The 24,558-nt window shown below is 57.0% G+C and overlaps 1 protein-coding gene across 4 annotated transcripts; it reads left to right on the top strand.

Annotated features, from left to right (window-relative positions):
• The first annotated feature begins 1,230 nt into the window (after positions 1-1,230).
• ZNF385A (zinc finger protein 385A) lies at positions 1,231-21,576 on the top strand. 4 transcript variants are annotated; one of them, XM_060026259.1, is made up of 8 exons: positions 1,231-1,320; positions 7,719-7,855; positions 15,172-15,282; positions 16,948-17,110; positions 19,011-19,259; positions 19,628-19,797; positions 20,006-20,101; positions 20,246-21,576. In XM_060026259.1, exons 1-8 carry the CDS (start codon positions 1,311-1,313, stop codon positions 20,474-20,476), a joined length of 1,167 nt encoding a protein of 388 aa, XP_059882242.1. In that variant the 5' UTR covers positions 1,231-1,310; the 3' UTR covers positions 20,477-21,576. The 4 variants fall into 4 exon arrangements, with proteins under 4 accessions (XP_059882242.1, XP_059882243.1, XP_059882245.1 ...); XM_060026260.1 differs by lacking the exon at positions 1,231-1,320 and adding an exon at positions 6,565-6,653; XM_060026262.1 differs by lacking the exon at positions 1,231-1,320 and having other exon boundaries at positions 7,743-7,855; positions 15,159-15,282.
• Positions 21,577-24,558: the final 2,982 nt, after the last annotated feature.

Genomic DNA, 24,558 nt, shown 5'->3' with positions numbered 1-24,558 from the left:
TGGTCCTAAATTCCCTGCAGAACCCAGGAATGCCAGTCTTCAGTCCCCTTGCTCTTTCCTAGACTGTTCCAAGACTCCAGTCCCCCCGCCCTTCTACCGACCTCTTCCTCCCTGCCTCCACTGTCCCTAAATCCCAAGTGTTCTAGTTCCTACTCACACCTCCTTTCCCTCTGGCTGGGGTTGGCCTGAAGCTGGCTGCTTGGCATTCTGGGAAATCCTCCTGCTGCCCTCCCTCTTGGGGCAGGTACAGACAGGTCCAGGCTGCAGCAGCTGCATCTTCCCCAGACACCTCGTAGACTCCCAGACTCCAGCCTCATGCCGCGGTCCCAGTTGCTTGCCTTGGAATACATCCTGTTGGTCCTCAAAATACATCCGGTGTCCTGTACTCCGCCTCTCCTCTGACGTTCTCCCCAGCCCATACATTCTGTCCTATCCTCCATCCTCCCCTCCACCTCATCAAAGACCCCCTACCAGGCCTCTTCAGTCCAAGTTCACCTTAATGGGGAATGCCCTGGATAGATGCTCCCATCCCCACCAATCCAGGTCATCTCTACCAGGCTCAGCCTCAGTTCTTGATCTTCTGTCATCTCTGGTTGCCCTAATGAGCTCAGTTGCAAGCTTCTATTTCCACCTCTTTGGGTCCACTGATTGCAATCTCTTCCCTCAGACCTTCCCTAAGGACCTAGGCATTCGGACCCCAGCCAGAGATCAACCCGGGGTCCATCTTCAACCCCACGTTTCACCTCTGAGACCCAGCCCCCAGGCATCCTGCTCCAGAGCCAGGGAAACAAACTAGTACCTAAACGTTCTCTGCCCCACCCTCTGCTCCTGCCCAGCCCATCACTCTGGAGAGGACTCAGGTGTCCCATCCAGCCAGGCCCCATCCCTCGCCAGAGTACTTAGGCATTCCCCACCCCATATCAGCCTGTGACCAGACTTCCCGCCCTCAGACTCAGCCCTTCCCGGGATCCCAGGCATCTTAGTTTCCAGCTTCCTGTATCAACACACACCGTCCTCTAGATGTCTTGTTCCCCCAGCCCTGGCTGCAGTGACACCGTAAATCCAGAAGACCCAGGGCAGCAAGTAGAAGAGAAAGCGGGAGGAAACAAGGAGCCGCCAGGACGCCCTCTCCTGGAGCCCTGGGTGCCCGGGTCCCCCCTCCTCCCGTCTTCACCTGCTGCGGGCTCCGCCCCCGCTCCGCCTCGGTCGGCCTCTGCTCCTCCCCCGACTCCACCCCCCGTACCCCCAGCCCGGCCAGAACGGCCCCCGGGACAGAGCGACGCGGAACCGCGGACGCCTGGGTCCCCAGCATGATCCTCGGTGAGTGGGCTCTGCGGCTCCGCGGCTCCAGGCTCCTGGGTCCCTCTCAGTAGGTCACCCCCCAACCTCCCGCACCGCGGTGACTGCGGCCGCCCGTCAGCCACCGGTTCCCCCTCCCCCTTCATCTGGCTCCACATCTGGGGCCCCCTCTTTCCCTCTTCCCCAAACTGCCACTTCTCCCGGTGATCCAGGGAGTGGTAAAGGGGGAGACAGAGCCGAGTAAGACCCCCGCCCCGTAATGAGAACATTGCGTATTCATGAGGCTCATGAATATTATATGACAGTCTACGAGAGGCTGGGGGAGGGGCTGGTCCTGGCCTGGCGGAGTTGAGCGAAAGGTTCTGACCCGTCCCCCCCTCCCCCCCCCCCGCCCCGCCCCGGGGCCTTCCCCCACCCTTAGCTCAAACACTCCGACATCCTTCTGGGCCCAGGATAAGAGGGAAAGGAGGAAGTGAGGGGCGGGCGGGGGGAGAAGATGGTGGGTGTAGCTTCGAGGTGTGTGGTGGGAGGTGGGAACCTGAGGGCTGAAGATAAGGGGTCTGGGGAGAAAAAGGGGTGGGAAACTGTCCATCCCAGGGCCCCTGCGGCTCGGATCCTGTCTCCGCAGCCATCCTGCCCCAACACGCCGGGACCTGCCCCTCTGTCTCCGTGCTCTGGCTGCCTGGGCCCTTCCTTCCCGGCTGCCTTCTTCTTCCTTCCTCCCCCACCCCACCCCCACCCCTGCCTTGGGCCGGGGGCACCAGCAGAGGAAGGGGCCCCGGGGAGTACAAGGATGGCGGAGGGAGACTCCCGCGGGGCTCTGACATCCCTTCAGCCACAGCCACCCCAGCCTCATGACCTACATGGGAAGGGAGCCCCGGGAGGGGGAGGAAAGGACTCCTCATCAGTCGGGCTCCAGGCCCCTGCCTCCACGATAGTCCACAGGCCTGTTCTGTCCTCTGACCTCTGACCTCTGCCCTCTGTCCTGGCTAGGCCGGTTCCTGGGCCCTGTTTGTGGTGGGAGACCCCCCCACCAGGCCCAGACACCTGTGGTCTCCCTGCCCCCCACCGGGGACACCTGGCTGCATGCTGGCACCCCAGGGCTCGCCTGGCTCCCACCTCAGCCCTCTGCTGGGGCCCCCTTGACTCTTGCTTTTCTTCTTTCCTTTGACCCCTATTGACTCCCACTAGGTGGCTCTCTCCCCTTCTGCCCTCCTTCCTCCACCCCTTTCTCGCCCCCCCCACTCCTGTAGCTCCTTGCTCTTACCCCTCTACATCTGCCCCTCTCCACCTGGCATCCCATCAAATCCATTAAATGAATGAGCCAACAGAGGCACGAATGACTGGTTGCCTGCCTTCTTCCCAAGAGTGTCTCTAGCAGGAAAGAGACTCCAGGCCCATCTATGAAGACTGTCCCGACCCTGGCGTGACCCCCACCACCACACTTGGACTCAGGTTCCCAGAGCACAGGCTCCACATTCCTCCAACCTGTGCAATCCCTGCACCCTGGCCCCAGCCTGGGCACGGGCCCCAGAGGCAACATCATGCTTGTCCAGGACAGGCCAGTTTGAGTCGTGCTTCTCCTGGTCAGTAGGCCTTGGAGAGGACCTCGGGAACCTGCTCGAACCAGCCCAAGATCCCACCACAGGAGGAATGCCAGGGGCCACCAACTGGACGCCCACCACACCTCCCTGAGGACACTGCGATTAACTCCCTCCTTGTGCCCAGCCCACAGAGGGGTGGGAAGCCTGGCGGGCCACATACCTTAACCCTCTTTGACGAAGGAAGGCGAGAGGGAGGCAGCTCCCGGCCAGGCCTGAGGCCCATTCTAAGGTTTTCAGGTTCTGAACGCTGAGGTCCACTGAATCTGTGTGCAGGTGCTCTGCCCGGCAGGTGAGGCCCAGCCTGCCTGCCCAAGAGCTAGACTGTGGGCCCAGGTTTAAGGTGGTGGCTCTGGACTCAGGTTCACCGTTCTGAACTTTGCTTACCCTCCTCTCCAACTGGGCCCTTGGTGTGGTGTGTGGGGCGGGGGCATTGAGGGAGGCTTTTCCCATCAGGCCGGGGAAAATTCCCCAGGGGTCTTCCTTCTGCCTTTCCTGGCCACCTCCCCCCTTTAGGCCCTGCCCCCGCCCACATCTCCCCCGGGGTTATTAGGGATGATGTTTTGAGTAGTTGTTCATAATCATCCCCTTGTTGCTTTCATCTTTGACTTCAAAGCCTTTCCAGCACTCAGCCGGCCTCCTGCCAAGAAGGGGGAAATTGCAGCAGAAGGGGACAAATACCTCAAATACCTGAGACTTGGTCAAGAAGGCAAGATCTAGGGGTTCCAGGCTCTCCCCTTAATCCCCCAGTTTTAGGCATTTCTGGGGTTAGAAGAGGCCAAAAGGCCCAAAGTGAAAAGGGGATGGATTAGAGATGAGATTCCAGTCCAGACGCAAATCTCGTTTCTCCTTTGGCCCCAGAGCGTAATTCCCATTTTAACCCAGTGCTGACCCCATGTTTTTCACCACCTTGGGCCCTAACGCTACGTGCAACCTTATCCCCGATACCTCTCTGGGATCTGAATCTCATCGCGGCCCAATCTCCAGACGAACGCTAACCTGCAGCCTTACCCTCACATCCTTCCTGGCTCCTGTTCCTACCCTGACGCTGCTGCTCCCAGAGCCAGCTCACTGGCAGACACTCCCATTCTTTGCCACAGGGGCTTCAGGCCCTAGGCCCGACCGGAGACAGCCAAGGGACTGGGACTCCCACCTGGCCAGAATTTCTGGGGAAGAGAGGAAGGAAAAGACGAGCTCTGAGTGGGATGGAAGGAGTAAGGAGTCAGACCTGGCTTGGTTGTGGCCTGGTGCTGGGGGGATACCGGAGCAGGATCAAAGTGCCTAGGTCCAGGTGGGGTGCAGAAATGAACAGACAGCCATCCATCCAAGGGACTGAGACTTCACCTCCCCCAGAGTGGTTGGGAACTGTCTTTAATAAAGCATTTGGCAGCTCCCCACGGAGCTGGGTGGGGCTCTATCTGCTGGAGCTAATGAGCTTCCCTCTGGAGTGGCCTGTCCCAGCCAGGCCTCAGCTCCTCCCTGTCACACCTGACATGGTGTGCAGACCCGCACGCGTGCGCGCACGCACGCGCACACACACACACACACACACACACTCCAGTTTGCTCTCCACCTCCTCCTCCAAACCCACCTGAAGCCCTCACCTAGCCATATGAAGCCCTGGATTTCCTCCTTCACAGCCCTTATTATATTCCTGCCTTTTTCCCCCTCCATCGCTAGGAAAGTGTGGTGCCTGAAAGCCCTGTCTGGAGCCAGCCAGACAGGTTCAAATCCCTCACTAGCTGTGTGACTTTGCTCAATTAACTCCCCCTCTCTGAGCTGACAGTCATCTATAAGATGAGGATTCGTTTATTTAGCAAACATTTATTGAGCTTTCTTTGTGGCAGGCCAGCACTTTACATGGATTTGTTCAATCCTTTCAACAACTCCACAACGCAGGTACCGTTGCTCTCATTTGACAAAGGAGAAATGAGACAGAGGGGCTTCGGAAACGAGCTAGTCACCCAGCTAGTGAGCAGTAGAGCCGTCCGCAGGGGGGCATATATGTAAAGCGCCTGGCATACAGTGGGCCCTTATTATTCTCAGGATGGCCGAGAGGGGACTGAGGCGTGGGCTACCTGACACCAAGGGCCCAGTTTCTCCCCACATGGCCCGTAAGTTGCCATCTGCCCCCTCCCACCTCTGATCTCAGTGGAGTGGACCCAGGAATCTGGGAAAGAGACACATAAATCTCCAGTTGCCCACTTTGCTTCCTTGCCTCACTGCATCCTTCCTTCCTTCCTCCCACTTCCCCTTCCCTCCCCCGACCCCAGGGCTCCTGTCAGTGGAAAAGATGAGTTGCTGGCTAGAGGGAACTCACGGGCTGCTACCTGTTTTCCTCCAACCCCAGGAAGTACATGGAACTTGTTCTCCCTGTCCTCTCCTTGGACAAGATGGAAGCCTTTCTCAGATCTCTGCTGAATTCAGGGTTAAATGGGAGCCCTTTGGGGTTGCGTAGCAGAGAAAGAGGGTGGCAGACCTCGATGGAAATCCCAGCTCTGATACTTACAGGCTGTGTAACGTCAGCCGAGTCTTTTTCAGTTCTCTGAGCCTCAGTTTCTTCGAGTGTCAGATGGTTAAAAACTAGCAGCAGCTACCCCATAGAATAGTTACCTCAGAGGTTACATGTGCTACTACTCAGAGTGCTTTACCTGAAAACATTCTTTTCTTCTGTTGCCTTTTGTGGAACTCACCTCTCTCCTCTGAGGTGGTTGTTTGAGGGGTGGGGGCCTGGAGAGTTCAGAGCCAGGAAAGGGTCAAGGAGCTGAGCTGCCTCCCTCTCTGGGGCCGGAGCAAGCACGAGCCCCGGGCCAGCTGCCTGGGGTGGGTGCTGGGTGCCTGGGGCTCTGGGAGTGCTCAGGTTTCTCTCACCATTCCTGATGCCGCCTGGGGCTCGTTAAGGCTGCCCTGGCCTTGTGTGCCAGACAGGAGGAGGCGGGCACAGAGGGGAGAAGCCATGGGTGGACAGAGGGGAAGGGGAGATGGTCGCCCTGCCCCATCAGTCTGTCGGTCCCACTCTCTCCTCTCTCCCTCTCTCGTTCTCTGTTCTCTGGTCTTTCTGCCCTCGTCTCTAGCTCTGTGTCCAGCTTCTCAGCGGTGTCTCTGTTTCTCTCTCATTTCACTCTCTTCATCTCTCCATCGTCCCCTGTCCTCTTCTCTCTCAGTGTCTATGTCCCTTTTCTCAGTCGCCTGTTCCTGCTTCTGTCAGTCTTTCCCATTCTATCTCACTCACTTTTGTCTGTCTGTCTCTCTCTCTCCTCTCCCCCTACCCCATCTCAACCCCGAGGTGGCAGAGGAGGGAACGGACATGACACACAGACCCCCAGCTGTCCAAGGGCCAAAGCCAAGCATCCTGGCCTTCTCCTTCAACCCTTAGATGTCTGCAGCCCAAGCTCCCAGCAGCCTTGACCCCTCTCTGCCTCAGGCACCCTAGCTGCCCAGTCGGAGCAGTGGGTGGAAAAGACAGACCCCTCCAGACCTTCCTGGACCAGCTCCCTGCCCCCAGCTGTGCCTGAGCCCTCCCCACCCCCACCCTCTCGCATCCGATTCCCCTAATCCCTGCTCCCCCGCCCTCCCCTCTGCCCCACTTTTCCAGGACTCTGATTGGCTGATTCTACTGACTGGACTGGGGGGGAGGCTGGCAAGGGAGGGGGCAGGGGGCAGAACCAAGGGAAGGGGACGCTGTCAGGCCCAGGCCCCTGGGGGGCCAGGGCCAGGCCACTGCCTGGGGGCAGCAGGCACCAGACACTGAAGGTATGAAAAGGGGCCGTCTCTGGAGGGAGTAGGAAAGGATCCCAGGGGGACCCTCTGCCCCAGTAAGGTCATGGGAGGACGGGGCTAAGCTTGCAGCCTCCTGGGTTTGCCTTTGTTCCTGGGGACCCCTGTTGCTGGCAGGGGGTTGCCAGAGCCATGAAGGGCAGCCAGAGTTCCCTGACTGGTGGACAGAGAAGTCGCAGAAGGGAGCTGGGCCAGCAGAAGCCCAGAGGGGCCAGCCGTGCGGAGCCTGGCAGGGCTCCTCCCACGGCTCTGGGGCAGGAGGAGAAGCTTTCAGGGACGGTAGTGGAGTTTCAGTTCCCCTTGGGGTCAGACCCAGGCATTCCCCTCCCAGGGACTGGTCGCAGTTCCTCCCGCAGAGCCTGAGCTGAACATTCCCGCGGCTGACAGAGGGACCTGGGGAGGACAGGAAGGTGGGGAGAAGGGGCTCTGAGAATGGCCACAGGCAGTCCACCTCCCAGATCGAATGCCACTTTCCTACCCCGAGACATCGACAGTTAATTAAGAATTACGACTGGGACAAAATCATAACTTTGGGGAGCCAAAGTTATGAGAGATCCAGCAGCCCTCCTCCAAATACAGGCCTCAATATTCCTCTTTAAGCAGTGGGATGAATCAGTCACCTGCCAGTTCTCCCTGGGGTAAGACTTAGCCTCTGGGATTCCCTGGGGGAAAGCAAAACCAGAGGAAGGGAGTAGCCAGGGGCGTGGGACTCCCGAGTCCTTGTGGTCCAGCAGGCGGCCTGCAGAGAAGGCCTGTGATTTTCCTGGGTCTGTAAAATGCCTAAAGGTCTTGGGGGAGGGAGGCTGGAGAAGGGGGAAGTGAAAATCACCCAGAAGGGAAGAACAACAGGTCTGCGCCCTCCCCCAGGCCCACAGGGCACCGTGCTCCATTGCTCCGGAGCCAGCCAGCAGGGGAAGTGTGTGTGGTGGGGGTCACGCTTCTGAGTGTGGGCCCCCAGCTGGGAAGTGGGACTGCCAGGCTTGGGTTGGGCTCCTGAGCTTCAGCCTTCCTGCCCCACATGATGTTTTCTCTGGTCTTTAGGCAGCTTGAGCCGGGCAGGGCCCCTCCCTCTGCTACGGCAGCCCCCCATCATGCAGCCCCCACTGGACCTCAAGCAGATCCTGCCCTTCCCACTGGAGCCGGCACCCACCCTGGGCCTCTTCAGCAACTACAGCACTGTGAGTAGCAGCCTGCCTGCCTTCCCCACCCTTCTGCCACCCCCGCTGCTTCCGTCCCTGCCCTCTTCTCCTCTTGTATCTAATTCCTTATGTCTTCTTAGGGCCCCATCTCCTTTACTTCTAGTCAGTTACAAGTGTTGTTGGCTCTCTGGTGTACTGTTGACAACAATAACAATAATAACTAATATTTGCTGAAATCCGGCTATGGGCCAGACACTGTGCTAGGTGTTTTATATGAATCATCTCATTCAGTCCACCATCGAGAGAAGTCACAAGACCTAGACTGGTGGTAGTGAGTACAGGGAGGTGGAAAGAGAGACTCTTCAAGGGCACAAGCAGGCTGTTTGTAAGCTGCAGCTCTCTGGAGCCCACCGTTGGGTGGATAGGGTAGGGTCAGTGGGGTAGGGCTTGGAGGGCTGGCAAAGTCGTCTAGATTTAATCACTATGAAGTAGGGAGGCATTATCCATTCTTGAGCAGGAGAGTGAGTGGGAAGGGGCAGTGTTTAAGGCAGGTGAGTGGGGCATCTGGATGGAAGGGAGCAGAGACTGGAGGATGGTGGCCAGTTAGGAGGCTGTCCCAGCAATAAGGGCCTGCAGGGGAACCTGGAGAGCCAGACTGGGCCCGCGGCATCGGAAGAGTGCGTGAAGGAAGCGGGGTGGGTGAGGTTTTTCCAAGGAAATCTTGACAGGCCACGATGACCAACCAGGATTTGGGGGTAGGGGAGAGAAGATGAGTCAAGGATGACTCCGGGGTTCAGGCCTCTGTGACCGGGAGAAAGAACTCACCTTGCCAGGGACAGGGGGTTAGAGGAGGAGGCTGGCCTGGGGTGAGGCTGCTGAACGCACTTTAGGACATGGCGAGTTGGTGGGCCAGTGGGACGTTGAGCCAAAAATGTCCAGCAGACAGTTGGAATCTGGGTCCTGGAGAGTGGGCTGGAGCTAAAGGTTTGGGGGAAGTCAGCTTTATTCAATTCAAGTAACCCACCATCAAACCATATTCAGTTACAAACACGTACTGAGCATCAACTACGCACCAGGCACTGCAGCAGATGTGTTTTTGTGTGTGTGTGTGGTTTTTGTTTGTTTGTTTGTTTGCCTACACTGTGTGACTTGTGGGATCTTAGTTCCCCAACCAGGAAATTGAACCTAGACCCTCAGCAGTGAAAATGTGGGGTCCTAATCACTGGACTGCCAGGGAATTCCCTGCAGTAGATGTTTCTATACTTGATCTCATTTAATCCTCACCACAACCCAACAAAGTAGACATTATTATTCCAGTTTGACATACTGGAAGACAGAAACTAAAGCCCAGAGGGTTTAGGGATTTATCTAAGTGGACGCAGTACGTGCCTAAGGTATGACTTGAACCCAGAGCATCTGACTCCAAATACAGTTCTCTTTATACCTGCTGCTTCCTCCAAACTCCTCCCAGAGAATCCAAACCAACATTTGCAATGCGCTTTGAGGTTTACAAAGCATTTTTCATATCTCAGTTTTTATAGCAACTCTGTGGGGTAGCTGTCATTTTATCCTCGTTTTACAGACGAGAAAATTGAGTAATGACGATCAGGAAGGCGCTGTCCTAGATAAAAGGGAGACATGAGGGTAAATATGACATTCTCCCATGCTAAAGGCGCTATATTCAGGAAAGAAGTATAGATGTGTATGCAGTGATCTACAATGCAAAACAGAGGAAGGGTTATAAATATTGTGACAGAGACACTAACAAAAATTCAATTGAACAAAAAAAATTTTGAGCACCTACTATGTGCTAGGCACTGGTATCAGGGACACAGGACTCAGTCTGTGCTTGGAGAGCTCACGGTGTAGTAGGAAAGACAGTAACTTAGCATTTACCCTATAGTGTGAGAAGAGCTGTGCTGGAGGCAGGTAGCTTGTAGGGGAGCCCAAGGGGGTGTCAGGAAAGACTTATTGGATGTGGTGAGGGACCAACCAGAGCTGAGCAGGAAAAAAAAAAAGAAACAGCAGAGGAAAAAGGGATTGAAGCTGGAGCAGATGACGTTATGATTTGGGCTTTGAAGAACTATTAGTAGGATTTTAAAAGGGATTTCAGAGAACACTGCAGACTGAAACAAGGGCTAAAAAAGAGCACTTGAGAAACTGCAGTTGACTGGGTGTGACTGGAGCAGAAGGTGCTGGGAATAGTTTCCCCCTAGTCTACATACCTGATTTACACTTAACCTTGGGTCTCCTATCTTTGTACCCATTTTACAGATGAGGAAACACTGACCCAGAGAGGTTAAGTGACTTTCCCAAGATCACAAAGCTACTTAGTTGATTCACGTGGATAATCCCAAGTTTCTGACTCCCCAGGTTCATGGCTCCACGGCCTCTAGTGGGGAGGAGCTATTTAAAGCCATGAGAGTGGATAAGCTTGGAGAGAGTGTGGCCAGGTGTTGAGTGATACCAGCTTTGGCATCAGACTGGCAGGATTTGAATTGATTTTCCAAAAGTACTGGCTGTGTGACTTTAGGCAAATTACTTAACCACTCTGAACCTCAATTTTATCAGCTGTAAAAGAAGACAGTAATAGCAACTCGCAAGGTTGTTGTGAGAATCGTATTACATAATCATAATGCCTAGCACCTAGCACAAAGTAAGTTTTCAATCAGTGTAAGCTGCTATGATTATTACGTTATTTCATTGTTTTATTTAATAGAGGATCAGAGAGAGAAAGGTAGTTTCCAAGGCCCAAGCCTTGGGTAATAAGCAGAATTAGGCAGTAGGAACAGGAGGAGGCAGGCCCCTGCAAAGGCAATGAAGGAGCCACAGGACGGGGTGGGGACAGAACCAAGTTCCTATAGAGTTGGAGAAGCCAAGGGAGAGAGTGTGGCAGGCTGCATCAATAGTGCCAAATTCTGCAGGGGAATGAGGACTGCAGAAAAGCTGCAGACATGCCCTGGCAGTACTGTGCAGCAGTTAAGTACAGGGCTTTGGAGTCAGAACGCCCGGGTTTAAATTCAAATCCCAGTTCAGCCACTTACTAGCTTATGACCTTGGACAAATTATTTAGCCTCTCTAAACCTCAGTTCCCTCATCTATAAAATGAAGATAATAATAGTATTTACTATTATAATAGTGGTTGTAAAGATTAAATTAGATAATCCACGCAAAGAGCTCAGTCCAGACGCTGGCACATTCCAAGGGCTCAGTCAACATTAGGTGGTGGTGATGGTATTATTATTCACGGAAGAGTCTCTCCTTCCCTGCACTAATACTTCCAGATGTCTCCTACTCGGGTAATTCCTATCCCTTAGACCCCTCCCTGAACTATGCGTCCCTCTGCCCTTGGACATCCCTCACTGTCTCCCAAAGACAGCCTCTCTCTACATCCAGGCCCCTGCTTCGCTCATCTCTCGGCCCTAGGTGGAACGGAGGGGATGAGATCCGGAGATGAGAGAGCCGGAATCCTAGGACCTATCCAGAGAGGATAAGGAAGTGTCTGGGGCAGTGGGCTGTTCTGCCCTCCTGTCCCTCGTCCCCCAGTGCTGCCCCCACTCTACCGCCAGAGGGCAGCAAGTGCACGAAGCATAAGCCCTTCGGGAACCTGGTTCTCCAGCAGGTGGCGGGCGAGAGGAGGAGGTGGGAAGAGGTTAGGGATGATGTCCCCAGTTTGAGGTCGCTTCTGCCCTGGGCGACCCCAGCTCCACCGTTCAGAGGAGTCACTAAGAGAGCAGTGCCTGACACCTGGGTACCTGGGCTCGGTCTTGCATCCCTAGTAGGGGAAGTAACATGTATAAGGAGCACAGGGGTCGTGTGCAGAGGGAGCAGGGAAAGGGTCGTCTGCGGACTCGAAAGAGAAGCTGTCAGCAGAAGAGCGAGGGTGGAAGGGGTGAAAGAAAGGAGAAAGGTCCAAGCTAGAGAAACAGGGTCGGCCACTGGTAGGGATACTGGACCCAGCAAGGGTCCCCATTGGAGGAAGCCCAGTGGAGCATCTGGTCAATGCCCCGTCGCCAGGCCGAGGGGCCCTTCGCCAGGACCAGGTCTTTCTGGAACGAGTGTCTGGACATGGACACCCCGTCCTCTCTTCTTTTCGCCCTAGCGCCCCTTCAAGCCTCCCGAGCTCCCTATCCCCGCCCCCGTCCTCGGCCCCGCCTCTGGGGCGGGCTCCGGGCCGGGCCGGCGCCGCCTCCCCTTCTCCGGGCCGGCCCGGCCGCACAGCCCCGAGCCACCCGGGCAACGAGCGCCGCGTCCCCGGCCTGCCCGGCCCTGCCAGGCTCGGCCTCCCCTCCCGGGTCCGCCACCCCGGGCCATGGAACCGCGTCCCCCGGGGTCCCGCAGGGTAAGCCACCCGGCCCCTCCTCTCTCCCTGGCTCCCGCCGCTGCCGCAGCGCCCCCCCACCCCATCCCCGCCCGCCCCTGCCCGGCTCCCTACCTCTCCCTTCGCCTGGTCCTCGGGTTATCCGGCCCATCCCCCACGACCGGCGCGGCCCCAACCAATCTCCGGATCCCATCTGGCGCCCCCCAGACTGCTGCCACCATACTGGATACCCCGGCCTCTGCTTCTCAGATCCTTGAAGTCCCCCAAATTTTCAGACTTCCCATCAGGTCCTGCACCTACCCTCAAATTGCCACGCCGCCGGTCAGATCCCTTATGCAGCCCTGACCCCATCTCAGCCTTAGTCCCCTTCCTAGCATCCCTCCCCCACCAGCTTCCACCTGCTCTTTAGACACTCTCTAGCTCCCTCTCTTTCCTGTTTCAATCCTTCCTGTCCCTCAGGTCTTCCCATCCCTGAGATTCCATCCCCCTTCCCTTTTTGCCTTTATTTGGGGCGGGGAGGTGGTGTGGTGGTCAGACAGGGGCAGCGGAGCCATCAGATAAAGGGCAATGGAAGGAAATATAATCATAGCCCCTCCTGGTGTTCCTGATCTGGTTTCCCCCTTCCCTCCCCCTTGCCCTTCCTGATTCATTTTGCCCCAGCTTAGGAGAGCGATTCCCTTTCATGTCTGCTATTGGAGGGCAGGTGGGAGGAGACTGTTTTGTGGACCTTTCCAGACAGTGTCTAGGCCAAAATCCTAGGGAAGGGGCTCTGGAGTGAGAGGGCTCTGGGAGATGCTGGCCTTCACCCCTCCCCAGAGAGCCCTCATCTAGGTCACCAGGGCCTCTTGACCTTGGCCTGGAGCAGCACTTCAGTGGCTCATATTCCACCTGCGCAGGGATTGGGCCCAGGAACCCTCACCTTCAGCCTGGTGTCTCCTCAGTTCCCGGAGGAGAGGGTGGGAAGGACCTACCTGACTGGGTTGCCGCCCTCCTCTCTGCCCACCTCCCACCCCTAGTTGGTGTTTATGGACTTAAGCCTGAGGAGAGGGCTGTGCAAAGGAAAAGGCTCTCACCTGGAGGAAGGACCCAAGCGGGACAGGGACCAATTTGCAGGGGATGGATGTTGGGACAGTCAGCTCACAGGTCATCCTCAGGGCACTGGATCCTCAGCCACTCTGGGGAGCAGGCTGGGGTCCTGGGGTGGGGCACAGACAGAGCCAGGGACCTCTGCTTTCCCCTCTCCATCCCACTCCTCTCTCCCTACCATTTTCATCGACTTAGGTTTCCTGGCCCAGATTGGGTTTCTGTTTGGGCTGAATTCCATTCCCCACCCAGCATGTGAGGACATCCAGGGGCTATGGAGAACCCTGGGGCAGAGTTGGGGGGGGTCCCTGGTTAGGGAGGACTGTCGCCCGGAGGCTGGGAGCTGAGTGCAACCTCTGTCTCCCCTTTCTGATTAAAGCCTGTCTCCAACTCGGTCTGTCTTCCTGCCAGACACATCATACATTCACACCGATAAACACACAGCTGAAGACTGCACAACCTGACCATTCATGGCTTCGGCAGAGCCCCTGACACAGAACTGTTGATACAGAAATGATGTACACACAGCACGTGACACGCCTTCACACTCCACCCCTGCACAGATTGATCATAGACTGCCTAGACACACACAGACACACCCAGTCTTCCCCTGTTTGGCTTTTCCCTGAAAGGGACCTGGGCTTCCAGGAGGTGAAGAGTAAGCCACGGAGAGGGGCTGCTTCCAGCCAACGGCAGGCCAGGAAATTGACACTGGTCTGTCAGACTGGTTATCTGAACCTGGCTCCTGCCTCTGTCACTGCCAAATGGGATGGCGCATTTCACAGGGATGCTAAAGCCCCTTTCCAGACCACCTTCTTCCCCCTGCTCCGTGTTCCTGTCTCTCACCAGTGTCTCCTGGGGAGTCATGAAGACCTGGGCGCAGGGAGGGCCTCAGCTGAGGAGCTGGGTACCCCCAGCAACTTTTTTTTCACTTGATCCTTCCACCTAGAAGATAAGGTTTCAGCTCTAATCTGGTTCCATGCTTATGAGAGATCCCAGCCACCACCCAGTTCTTCTCAGCCTCAGCTGCATTCCAGGCTCGCCTCTCCCTGGCCGCCTGGGGGCCAGAAGGGAGGAGGACGGGGCAGGGAGGCAGTTTTCATGCCTCTAGGCCCCTGGCTTCATCCTCATCGCAGAAAGCCTCAGACAGAAATTCCCATCCTCTTCCCGCCTCATGTGAACTCTTGGCAGGAGACTGCAAAGACATCTGCTGACCCAGGGTGGGGGCAGAGGCCGTTCCTGATCCCTCCCAGCCCCGTAGCCCTGTGACCAAGGGGAGGGAGTTCAGAAGATCCCCGGGGCTGCCTCAGGCCAGCCCAGCTTCTTACGTTCTCCGACTGACTCCCGCTGGAGCCACCTACTCTCTCCCGGGTTCTTTTGCTCCCTCTAGAAGCTACTGCTTTTAAGAGGTCCAGGGAATGAGTGTGTCAGGGCAACCTGGGGCGCAGAGGTGGGAAGCTAGGAATATCTGCCTCCTGGGACCAGAAGCTTGGCTCGGTTGATGGTCTTGTCCCAGAGAGGAGGCCGAAAAAGGCTTCAGCTGAGAGCCCTAGGGTCTGGGATGCTTTGAGACTTCCTGAGTGGGCCTCTGGTGGATCAGCCCAGGAGAAAGGTCAAGGTGACAGAGCTTGATCTTCATGGTATAACGGATGGAGACGAGTCCAGGTTCGAGTCCCAGCTCTGCTATTAAGTCATGCTCTGACCTTGGGCAAACCACTTCTACTTTCTGTCAAATGGGAGCACTGGGCCAGGGGATCTCTCAGGTCCCTTCCAGTGCTATGAAGATTGGGCTGGGAGGGAATCAGGGAGCTGAGGCTCGGAGCCCTCTGGCATGCTGGGGGATTGGGAGGAGGCTCTGGGGACTTTGGTTCAACCCAGCTGCTGCCAGTGGGGTTGTGATGGACATGAGCTTGTGCTGGGGTTCCTGGCTCACCCCAGCCTGCCTCCACAGATGGACCCTGTGCAGAAGGCTGTACTGTCCCACACGTTTGGGGGACCCTTACTCAAGACCAAGCGGCCCATCATTTCCTGTAATGTCTGTCAGATCCGCTTCAATTCTCAGGTAAGAAACCCAGCTGCTCACCCATCCACTGGCTGGGGCAGGGACGACCAGGGGCATCTTAGGGGAGGGCAGGGTCTGGGAGCTCTGGGCGAGGGGCAGGGATTAAGGGGATATGAGGGGATACTGCAGGAGAGGCAGGGCTGATGGAAAGCACTCGGGAGGGACAAGAGATGGCTGTATATTTTGACATGAAGTATATAGCCCAGTCCTCTAAGGCTGACCCCTCCCTCCCTTGGGGACTGAGGCATCCCTGGCTCCGAACTTCTTGGAACACAGGTGGCCATCTGTGTCTGGGTGGGAGTGTGGCCTCTGGTCCTCTGGTCTTGGGTACAGGGCTGAGTTACGTCATTGGCTCCCTGCAGAGCCTGTGCCCTCCTTGGCCTCTGCTAAACTCCTCCCCGGCTCACCCATTTCCCTCTAACCTCCTGGCTTCCTCCTCTCTCCGCCATCCTCCCTCCAAATTACACACAAGGCCTGGCCCCCACTGCTCTCCCAAGGGAAAGCCTCTCCCATGGGAGAAGCCACCCCAAACTCAGAACCTTGGTGTCTGGCCTCCCAGGTTTTCTCCCTCGGAGGCTCCCTTGGGACTTTTGTGTGGGTCTAGAGGGGGCTTTGTGGCGTGCAGGTTCTGAGAAGTTTTGGAGAAAAACAGCAGAGCCTCATTCTGCTGAGTAGGAAAAAGAAAGCATGTTCTGTTTCTCTACCCAGTACACACACACACACACACACACACACACACACACACACACACACACACGTGCCACACCATGCCTCCAGGCTCTGCACACCCCTGGCCCACCCCTGGGCTGTCAGTCTTTTCCTGCCTATCCACACCTTTTATTTCTACTTTACTGCCTGTCTGGGTGACCTTGTGGTTCCAGGATTGTGTGTTCTTAGCAGGGGGTGCACACAGTGTGGGGTGGAGCCAGGACCAACCCAGATTTAGACCTCCCCTTGACCTCGACCCCAGGCATCCCCTTTCCCAACCCTGGCTCTGCTCACTGCTGGAGGGTGGGAGACTAGAGGGGCCAGGGGCCAATAGTAAAGAGCCCTCTCCTCTTTTTGCCCTCCCCTCCCCTCCCCCACCAAGCGCCTCTGTTTTGACAGCTGTCTCTGCTGCTCTCTCTGTCTCCAGAGCTGGGCTTGGGGCCAGGGTCCTCCAGGGTGTCCGCAGAGGCTTCAGGGAAAATGAGACCCAGAGGGGAGTAGTCAGGGTACAGCCCAGGCTGCAGAGCTCCTGGGACTCCCAGCGTGAGGGTGGGAGTCCCAGGAGCAGCAAAGGCTGGATCCTGGGGCCAGGGGACACAGGCATAGAAGGCCGGGGGTCGAAGAGGATGCGGACTGGCTAGATTGCTCGGCCCCTCCCATTTAGGGTTCTCCTATAGTTGTGGGGTCCCCTTCCCTCACCCCTGGACAAGGTGGGAAGCCTGAGTCAGCAGGCAGGCCCTGGGTGTGGTGGTGGGGTAGAGCCTGGGCTAGGTGGGGATCCAGGTTCCCAGCGACTGAGTAACCAGGGTCCTCGACATGGGGTTTTACCTCTCCCTGGTGTAGGGAGAGGTTAAGTGCAGCCTGCTGAGGCCACCCCAGCACCTGAAGGAGCTCCATGGGGAGAACGTTTAGATGAAAGACGATCTCAGATTCCCTTTTCTTCCTCCCTCCCTATAGAGCCAGGCTGAGGCCCACTACAAGGGTAATCGCCATGCCCGAAGAGTCAAAGGCATCGAGGCTGCCAAGACTCGAGGCAGGGAGCCCAGCGTCCGGGAAGCAGGAGATCCAGCTCCCCCAGGCGGCACGCCCCCAAGTGGAGAGGGTGTAGCCCCCCGTCCAGGTATGTCTGACTCCCCCGCAGCATCCTTCAACTGAACTTGTCTCCTCCATTCTGTCCCCAGTTCCCAGAACTCTCCTCTGCTTTCATCTCTCTCTTCCTCAGCTCCCACCCCAGCCCCACCCAAGGTGAGTCCTGCAGCCAAAGCCAGTGACGCAAAATTTCCATCCTGTCACCCCCACTGCTGCCCCAGCTCCTCTCAGCAGAGTCCCCACCGTCTGTCCTCCCCACCTCCCAGTGACTCAGACAGGGGCTAGGGTGAGGCTACCTGGCAAACTTCCTCAAGAAAGAGGGAACCACCAAATCCAGGGAGAGACCATTTCATCTTGGGGAGAGGGGCAGGGGAGAGAATCAGGATATCTGAGGGCCTGCCCATGGGGGCTCCCCCCAGGGAGGACTGGGCCCAGGACACCCAGGCAACTCCCTGGGTGATCTTGGGTAGATCTTTCGACCTCTCTGGGCCAGAGTTTTTTGTCCCTCGGAAATGAGGGAGTGAGACTTGAAGATCTGTGAGGTCTTTTCCGGGTTTACAGAAAGCAACTCTGAGATTCTTTCTCCCTCGTGGCTGGTGGCCATCCTCAACCTTAACTCCCAGCCAAGAAACTGGAAAGAAGGAACATCAAGACGGACGATCCGAGCCACCCCCATCCTGGGATTACATCAGATGTCAGTCATGGCAACTCCAGAGAGACCTGACTTCCCCATGTCCTCCTTGTCCTTGCCTGTCCTTCCTGCCCTACCCTAAGGAGAAAGAAAACCAAGGAGCTGCACCACCAGCTTGGGAAGCAGGCCCCACTCTCACCACACGTACACACACAAACACACACACCGTCCCTCGGGGATGCACAGACAGGGCGAGTGGGTGAGCTGAGTTCTGTGTTCTGGCTGCTTCTCAGCCTGAACATCTCAGGTTAACTTGGTAATGTCTCTGTCAAAGGGGGATGATGATGGTGGCGGTGTAGCTAGCCTTTTCTGTCTAGCCCTGTTCTAGGTGCTCGATACATATTACCTCACTTAGTTCCTAGGGTATCTCCCTAAGGAGGTAAGGAGACCTGCCCTGCTTTTGGAAGCCAGGAGCTTCCGTCCAGATAGAGATGTGAGTGTGCTGTCTGGGTTGGGATGGAGATAAGTGATGTCAGGAATGAGGAAGAGAAAAGAAAAGGAAAGATCACAGGATGGACCAGCAAAATGGACACTGGCAGGGCTCAGGAGGTCCCCTCCCACCAGCTCCCCAGCCCCACCCCCGGCCTCCCCCTGACCCGGAAACTGGATCAGCTGCTGGAGCAAGAATGGGAGCGCTAGAGTTTCCCCTGTGCAGAGGCCAGAACCCAGCGCTGAGGCCTGGGGCCTGTGCATCTTTAATCAAGCCATGAATTATAGAGCAGCCCACATCCCTGTTTCTTCCCTCTCTGGTTCTGCTGTTTCTGTTTCCCTTTTGCCATGTCTGTGCCTGTCTCTCCCAACCTCTCCTCACCTCGCTTCTGCCCCTTCCTAGAGTTCTTTGGCATGCCTCCCTGGGGACTGGGCAGGCCTCTTGAGAAGGGGCTGGCCGGGCGGGAAGCCCAGGCTGGCTGGCAGGCCTCGGAGGGGAGGTTCCTTGTTCCGTGCCCCTCTCCCCCTCACCAGGCTGGCTGCCAGCTTCACCCTGGCTGAGGGGAGGCTGGTGGGGCTGGACCCCTCGGCCATTCCCAGCTCATGGAGAATGAGCCGGGCACTGGAGGCTCACACCCAGCCCGCGGCAGCTGGACCACATCTGGCTCTGGTCCAGGGCATGAGAGCATGCGTGCTGTCACAGGGTGGGGACTCCTGGGCCCTTGCCCTCCGGGAAACGGGGCTAGGTCTCCTCCACATAAAGAATCTTCTCCGAAAGCCATCTGGGATGATCCCTATGTTTCTCCCCCAGTGACAGTTTCCATGGAAAATGGACTGGGTCCAGCCCCAGGATCCCCAGAGAAACAGCCTGGCTCCCCATCCCCTCCCAGTGTTCCGGAGACTGGTCAGGGTGTGACCAAGGGTGAAGGGGGGACTCCAGCCCCAGCTTCCCTGCCTGGGGGAAGCAAGGAAGAGGAGGAGAAGGCCAAGCGGCTGCTCTACTGTGCTCTGTGCAAGGTGGCAGTGAACTCCCTGTCCCAGCTTGAGGCACATAACAAAGGTATGGGCTCCCCTCCCCCACGCCCACTCCCCTGTCCCCATCCCCTCCTGCTCGCTATGTCCTAACCCTCCTGGCTTCCAGCATCCCTGGACCCTCGAAGACTCACCAGCCTATCTCCCTCCCTAATCATCTCCCTCATTCCTTAGCCCCTGACCTTCTCGGTTCCCTCCCCGCCCCCGCCCTATTTCTGGTAACTGTGACTCTCCCCTGACCCACCTTGTGTCTGGAAGGGTCCCAAGGGCCTTGGAAAGCCCCCACGCTTGATGCCCCCCCCCCCAATATAGTAATTGGAAATGTGGATATTTGAGGCGTAGTAAGCCTGGAGAATTTTTTTCCACCTCTTACCTCCCGCCCTCTGGGGGCTCCAGGTACTAAGCACAAGACGATTCTGGAGGCCCGAAGTGGACTGGGCCCCATCAAAGCTTACCCTCGGCTGGGGCCTCCCACTCCCGGGGAACCAGAGGCCCCTGCCCAGGACCGAACCTTCCACTGTGAGATCTGCAATGTCAAGGTCAACTCGGAGGTCCAACTGAAACAGGTGGGTCCAAGGCCCTTTCCGAGGACTCTGGAGAGCGCACCTGCTGAGGGAGGAGGGGGGACAGGGAGCTTGGGTGAGACTCTTCTTCAGGCTCGTCCTTTGGTGCCACAGAAGGGGCGGGGCCAGGTGCTGAGGTGCGATCACTCCGCTCCCTGGCGGTTGCTCCTTTCCCCGTGGTTCACAGCCCCCCACCCACTGGTCCCTGCAGCACATTTCCAGCCGGCGGCACCGAGATGGCGTGGCCGGGAAGCCCAACCCCCTACTGAGCCGTCACAAGAAGCCCAGGGGCGCCGGGGAGCTGGCGGTGAGGCCTGGGCGATGGAGAATTCGTCCTAGGGGCGGGGACCGGAGCGGGGAGGAGAGGGGATGCCGGCCGGCCCTGGGAGAGGTGGAGTTTGCGGGGCCACAGAAGGACTTTTCCCTCTCCCCGCCCCTCTCCCCCCTGCAGGGCACTCTGACTTTCTCCAAGGAGCTGCCCAAGTCCTTGGCCGGAGGCCTGCTCCCCAGCCCCCTCGCGGTGGCTGCGGTGATGGCAGCGGCAGCAGGCTCCCCGCTGTCTCTGCGCCCGGCTCCCGCCGCACCTCTTCTCCAGGGACCGCCGATCACCCACCCCCTGCTCCACCCGGCCCCCGGGCCCATCCGAACTGCGCACGGACCCATCCTCTTCTCCCCCTACTGACCTGAACCCTGAACCCCCTCCCATTCAAACCCCCCACCTCCAGCCGGGACCCAGGCCTCCGGGCTCCCAGTCCGTCCCTCCTCCCGGCACTCCCTGAATGATCTCTCTCCTTCCCCCCCCACCCCGAGGTACGGGGTTCCAGGAAAGGGGAGGGGTAGCGGGGGAGGGGGGCTTCAGAAGGGGGGGAACACCCCAGATCTCAGGGAACCCCGCCCCCTGCCCTTCCCTCTCCCCTAGAAAAGGGGGGGCTGTCTCACCCCCGGGCCCCCTTGGAGACACCCCCTCCCAAAAGCCATGTGCATCCAGCCCTTCCCCCCAAACCTAGCACAAAACGGGGTTCACAAGCCATGATCGGGGTCCAGGGGGCAGAAATGGATTTTCTTGGCAATAAGCGGACTCTGGGACTCCGGCCCCCTACCCCCAAACTGAAGCGCTTCCGTGAACACCCCCGTCCTCCGCAGGGGGAGGGGAGCAGGCGGGATCCTGGGTCCCTCATAAGCACTTTGGTTTTACCGCCTGCAACCTCACTGTGCCCGCCCCGCATCACGCCCCAGCCCAGGTCTAGCCGGGCCCACGGGCAGCACTTGGTGGCATCTCTGGCACTTGGGTGGGACCAAGTAGATGCCCCTATAGACCCTTCCCTCACCTTCTTCCTTCCCAGTCCGGATTCCATTCTTTTCACCAGCACCCATCGCCCAAGGGGTACCAAGGGGGGCAAGGGGTGTCCAGTCCAAGCCCACCCCCGCCTCGCCTTCCGCAAAACTGTGAGCAAAAAGCAATAGAAGCCTCGCCCCCGCCCCGCCCCTTTCCGCAGGATTTGCAGTCTGTAGCCTACCCCATCCCAGCTCCTAGACCTCATGGCTGTCCCCTCCCACCAGACACCTCCACTGCACAACTCGGGCGGGGTCGTGACCTCCCCACCCCACCTTGTGGTTTCCGTATCGTCAGTCCTTCCAGCACAGACCCGGGAGGGGGACAGGCCCCCACTGGCCTTCCCCTCCCCATCAACTCTTAATGCTTGACGATGTAGCAATCCCGGCCCCCAGCCCACGTCTTTCCCTTTTCCCCCTCCCTGACAATAAAATCTGGATTCGTTGCCCTCCGTCCCTCAGACTCAGACTCTATCTTTGCCCGCTGAGATGGGAGCAATTCCATCAGAAGTGTATGTGTATGGTGACGGGGGGCGGGGGGGGGGGGGGCGGGCACACAGGAAAGAGGGCCAGAAGAAGGAGGGGGACGGGAAAACGGGGCTGGGAGGAGGCAAGATCCGAGGCTTGCGCAAAGTGAGCAGAGCTCCCCATCCCACTCACGCCTACTCCGGCCCAGCTCAAGTGTCAACTTGGCCCTGGGGAATCATTTCGAGTCCAGGTCTCGGATTGCAGCCACGGCTGTTGAGAATTCGCCGCAACTCCACCAGGCGGCGCCAACGACATGGAAAAGGAGACCGCTAGGCTCCAGTGCGTGTCTCTAGATTCTAGGCAGACAGGTCTAGACCCGGTCTCAGACAAAGGAAGAATCCAGGTTTTTGTACCTCTGGTGGGAAACGCACGCCAGCAACCCTCAAGGCATGGGAATAAGTAGGGGCAGGGACTTGGGAATCTGAGCTGTAGGCTCTGCTCGGCCCCCATGTAAACAGTGACCTTAGGGTTAGTCCTTACCCTCTCGAGACCTCAACTTCCCCATCTGCAAAATAAGCAGGTTTGGGTCTCTTAAAAGTTCATTGAGACTTCATGGATGGATCCATGACTAAAGTGTTGGGACCGTGCCATTTACAGATATGCTAGAGTGCCTTCTCAACTGGTTCCCTAAATGGTCTATGGGACAAGAGAGCACACATCGCTCACTGCCTCCCACGTGATGCTGGGGGAAGGGGTCTCTTCTCTGTCTTCAGAATTCGACTCGACCACACACTCACAAGAGCAGCCAGTGATTCTGTGACCCCCCCCTTGCTCTAGTCCAGCTGGGCAGCAGAAGTTCAACAAGAAAGGCCAGACCAGTCTCTACATGGGCCCATCCTGAGTTGCATTCTCTTTGCTCACTTCCACCTCTCTACCCACTTCTCAGTCTTGCTGAAGAAAGGGGGAGGGAAGATGGGATGACATGACGACTGTCAAAGAGGAAGGAGAGGGGGAAGAGGGGCCTCCTGAGCTAGTCAATTATGAAGTTGTTGGGGGGAGTTTGCTGTAGGCTCAGAAATGGAACCCAACAAGGAGTTTGGGGGGTTTTTGTGTGTGTGTGTTTTGTTTTGTTTCAGGTCGATCTAGCTCAAAAAAAGACACTGGAGATCTAGAAGTCTGAGGGGCAGGAGTGGCTGAATAGGAGAGTGGAATGAGAAAAGCCGGGGCTCGATCACATGTGGGGTGGGGGGGCTGGAAGAAATCGGGGTTAGAGGGGCTGAGATATTAGCATGTCCCACAGGTACTTCAAATCTGGTATAAAACTGAATTCATTATTTACCTCCTTCCGTAAGCCTGCTATGCTTCCCACATTCCCTATCTCATTGATTAAGAGAACCACCATCCACCTGGAAAACTGGGAGTCTTCCTAGCCTTCCCTCTTCCTAACCCTTTATCTAATGAGTCATTAAATAAATCCTATTTGGGCTTCCCTGGTGGCGCAGTGGTTGAGAGTCCTCCTGCCGATGCAGGGGACAGGGGTTCGTACCCCGGTCTGGGAAGATCCCACATGCTGCGGAGCGGCTGGGCCCATGAGCCATGGCCGCTGAGTCTGCGCGTCTGGAGCCTGTGCGCCGCAACGGGAGAAGCCACGACAGTGAGAGGCCCGCGTACCGCAAAAAAAATAAATAAATAAATAATAAACCCTATTTGACCTCTTAAGGACCTACGGATCCCGATCATTGTTCTCTATTCCCACAACCGCCGCTCTAACCAGGACCGGCTACATCATTTGTGGGGCCCAGTGCAAAACGAAAAAGCAAAGTGTTCAAAAATGATCTCAAGGCTGACTGCAGAGCATTAACTCAAGCACTGGACCCTTCTCAGCACAAGGCCCTGTGCGATTACACGCGCAGGTAGCATGCCCACCAAACCAGCCCTGGCCCTAACTCAGGCCCTGCCCACCCCTTGTCTGAACTGGTGCCTCCTTACTGGTCTCTCTCCCTTTGGCCTGCAGGCTTTCACTCCTTACTCACAGCTCTCCAAGCGTAAATCTCCTCCAGGATATAACCCCAGCTCCTCAGCATGGCGCACAAGGCCTTCCTTGATTCTGACCCCACTCACCTCTCCAGGATCTTCCCTCTTGGCCCCTCCTTCACATCCTTTGTTCACCTCTACCTAAACCTCCGTGACTCTGTGCATCCTGTTCCCTTTATCTAGAATGTCCTTCTACTTATCCGCCCAAAAAACTCCTGTTCATCACTCACAATCCAGTTCAGGTGTCTCTCTGTGAACCCTTTCCTGATCCCCTCCTTGGCAGTTCGCTTCTTTTCTCCAAGTCTCTGATGTACTTCACAGAGGGTCGGCAAACTTTTTCTTAAAGGGCCAGATAGCAAATGTTTCAGGTTGTATTGGCCAAGAGGTAAAATTGAGGGTATTATGTAGGTACCTACATAGGTAACCTTTTTTTTTTTTTTTTTTTTGCGGTACGCGGGCCTCTCACTGTTGTGGCCTCTCCTGTTGCGGAACACAGGCTCCAGACACGCAGGCTCAGCGGCCATGGCTCACGGGCCCAGCTGTTCCGCGGCATGTGGGATCTTCCCGGTCCAGGGCATGAACCCTTGTCCGCTGCATCGGCAGGCGGACTCCCAACCACTGCGCCACCAGGGAAGCCCCGGGTAACCATTTTAAAATGAAAGAAAACATTCTTGGCCCATGGCCCATATGAAAATAGATAGTGGGCCAGATTTAGCCCAAAGGCCAAACTTTGCTGACAGCTGCTTCAGAGGACCAATTAGGCCTTTATATATTTACATATCTGTCTCCTCCCCTAGACTACTCACAAGGCCATGCACCATCCCAGGGTCTAGCTCAGAGTCCAATGCATAGTAGACACTCGATACGTTTTTGGTGAGTGAATGGATGAATGAACCAATGATTGGGAGCCTGAGGCCCTGTGGGGCGGGA

The sequence above is a fragment of the Delphinus delphis genome, chromosome 11 (assembly GCF_949987515.2).
Source record: "Delphinus delphis chromosome 11, mDelDel1.2, whole genome shotgun sequence".
Taxonomy (NCBI): Eukaryota; Metazoa; Chordata; class Mammalia; order Artiodactyla; family Delphinidae; genus Delphinus; species Delphinus delphis.
Note: the sequence above shows the minus strand (reverse complement) of the source record. Positions and strands in the feature narration are given on the sequence as shown.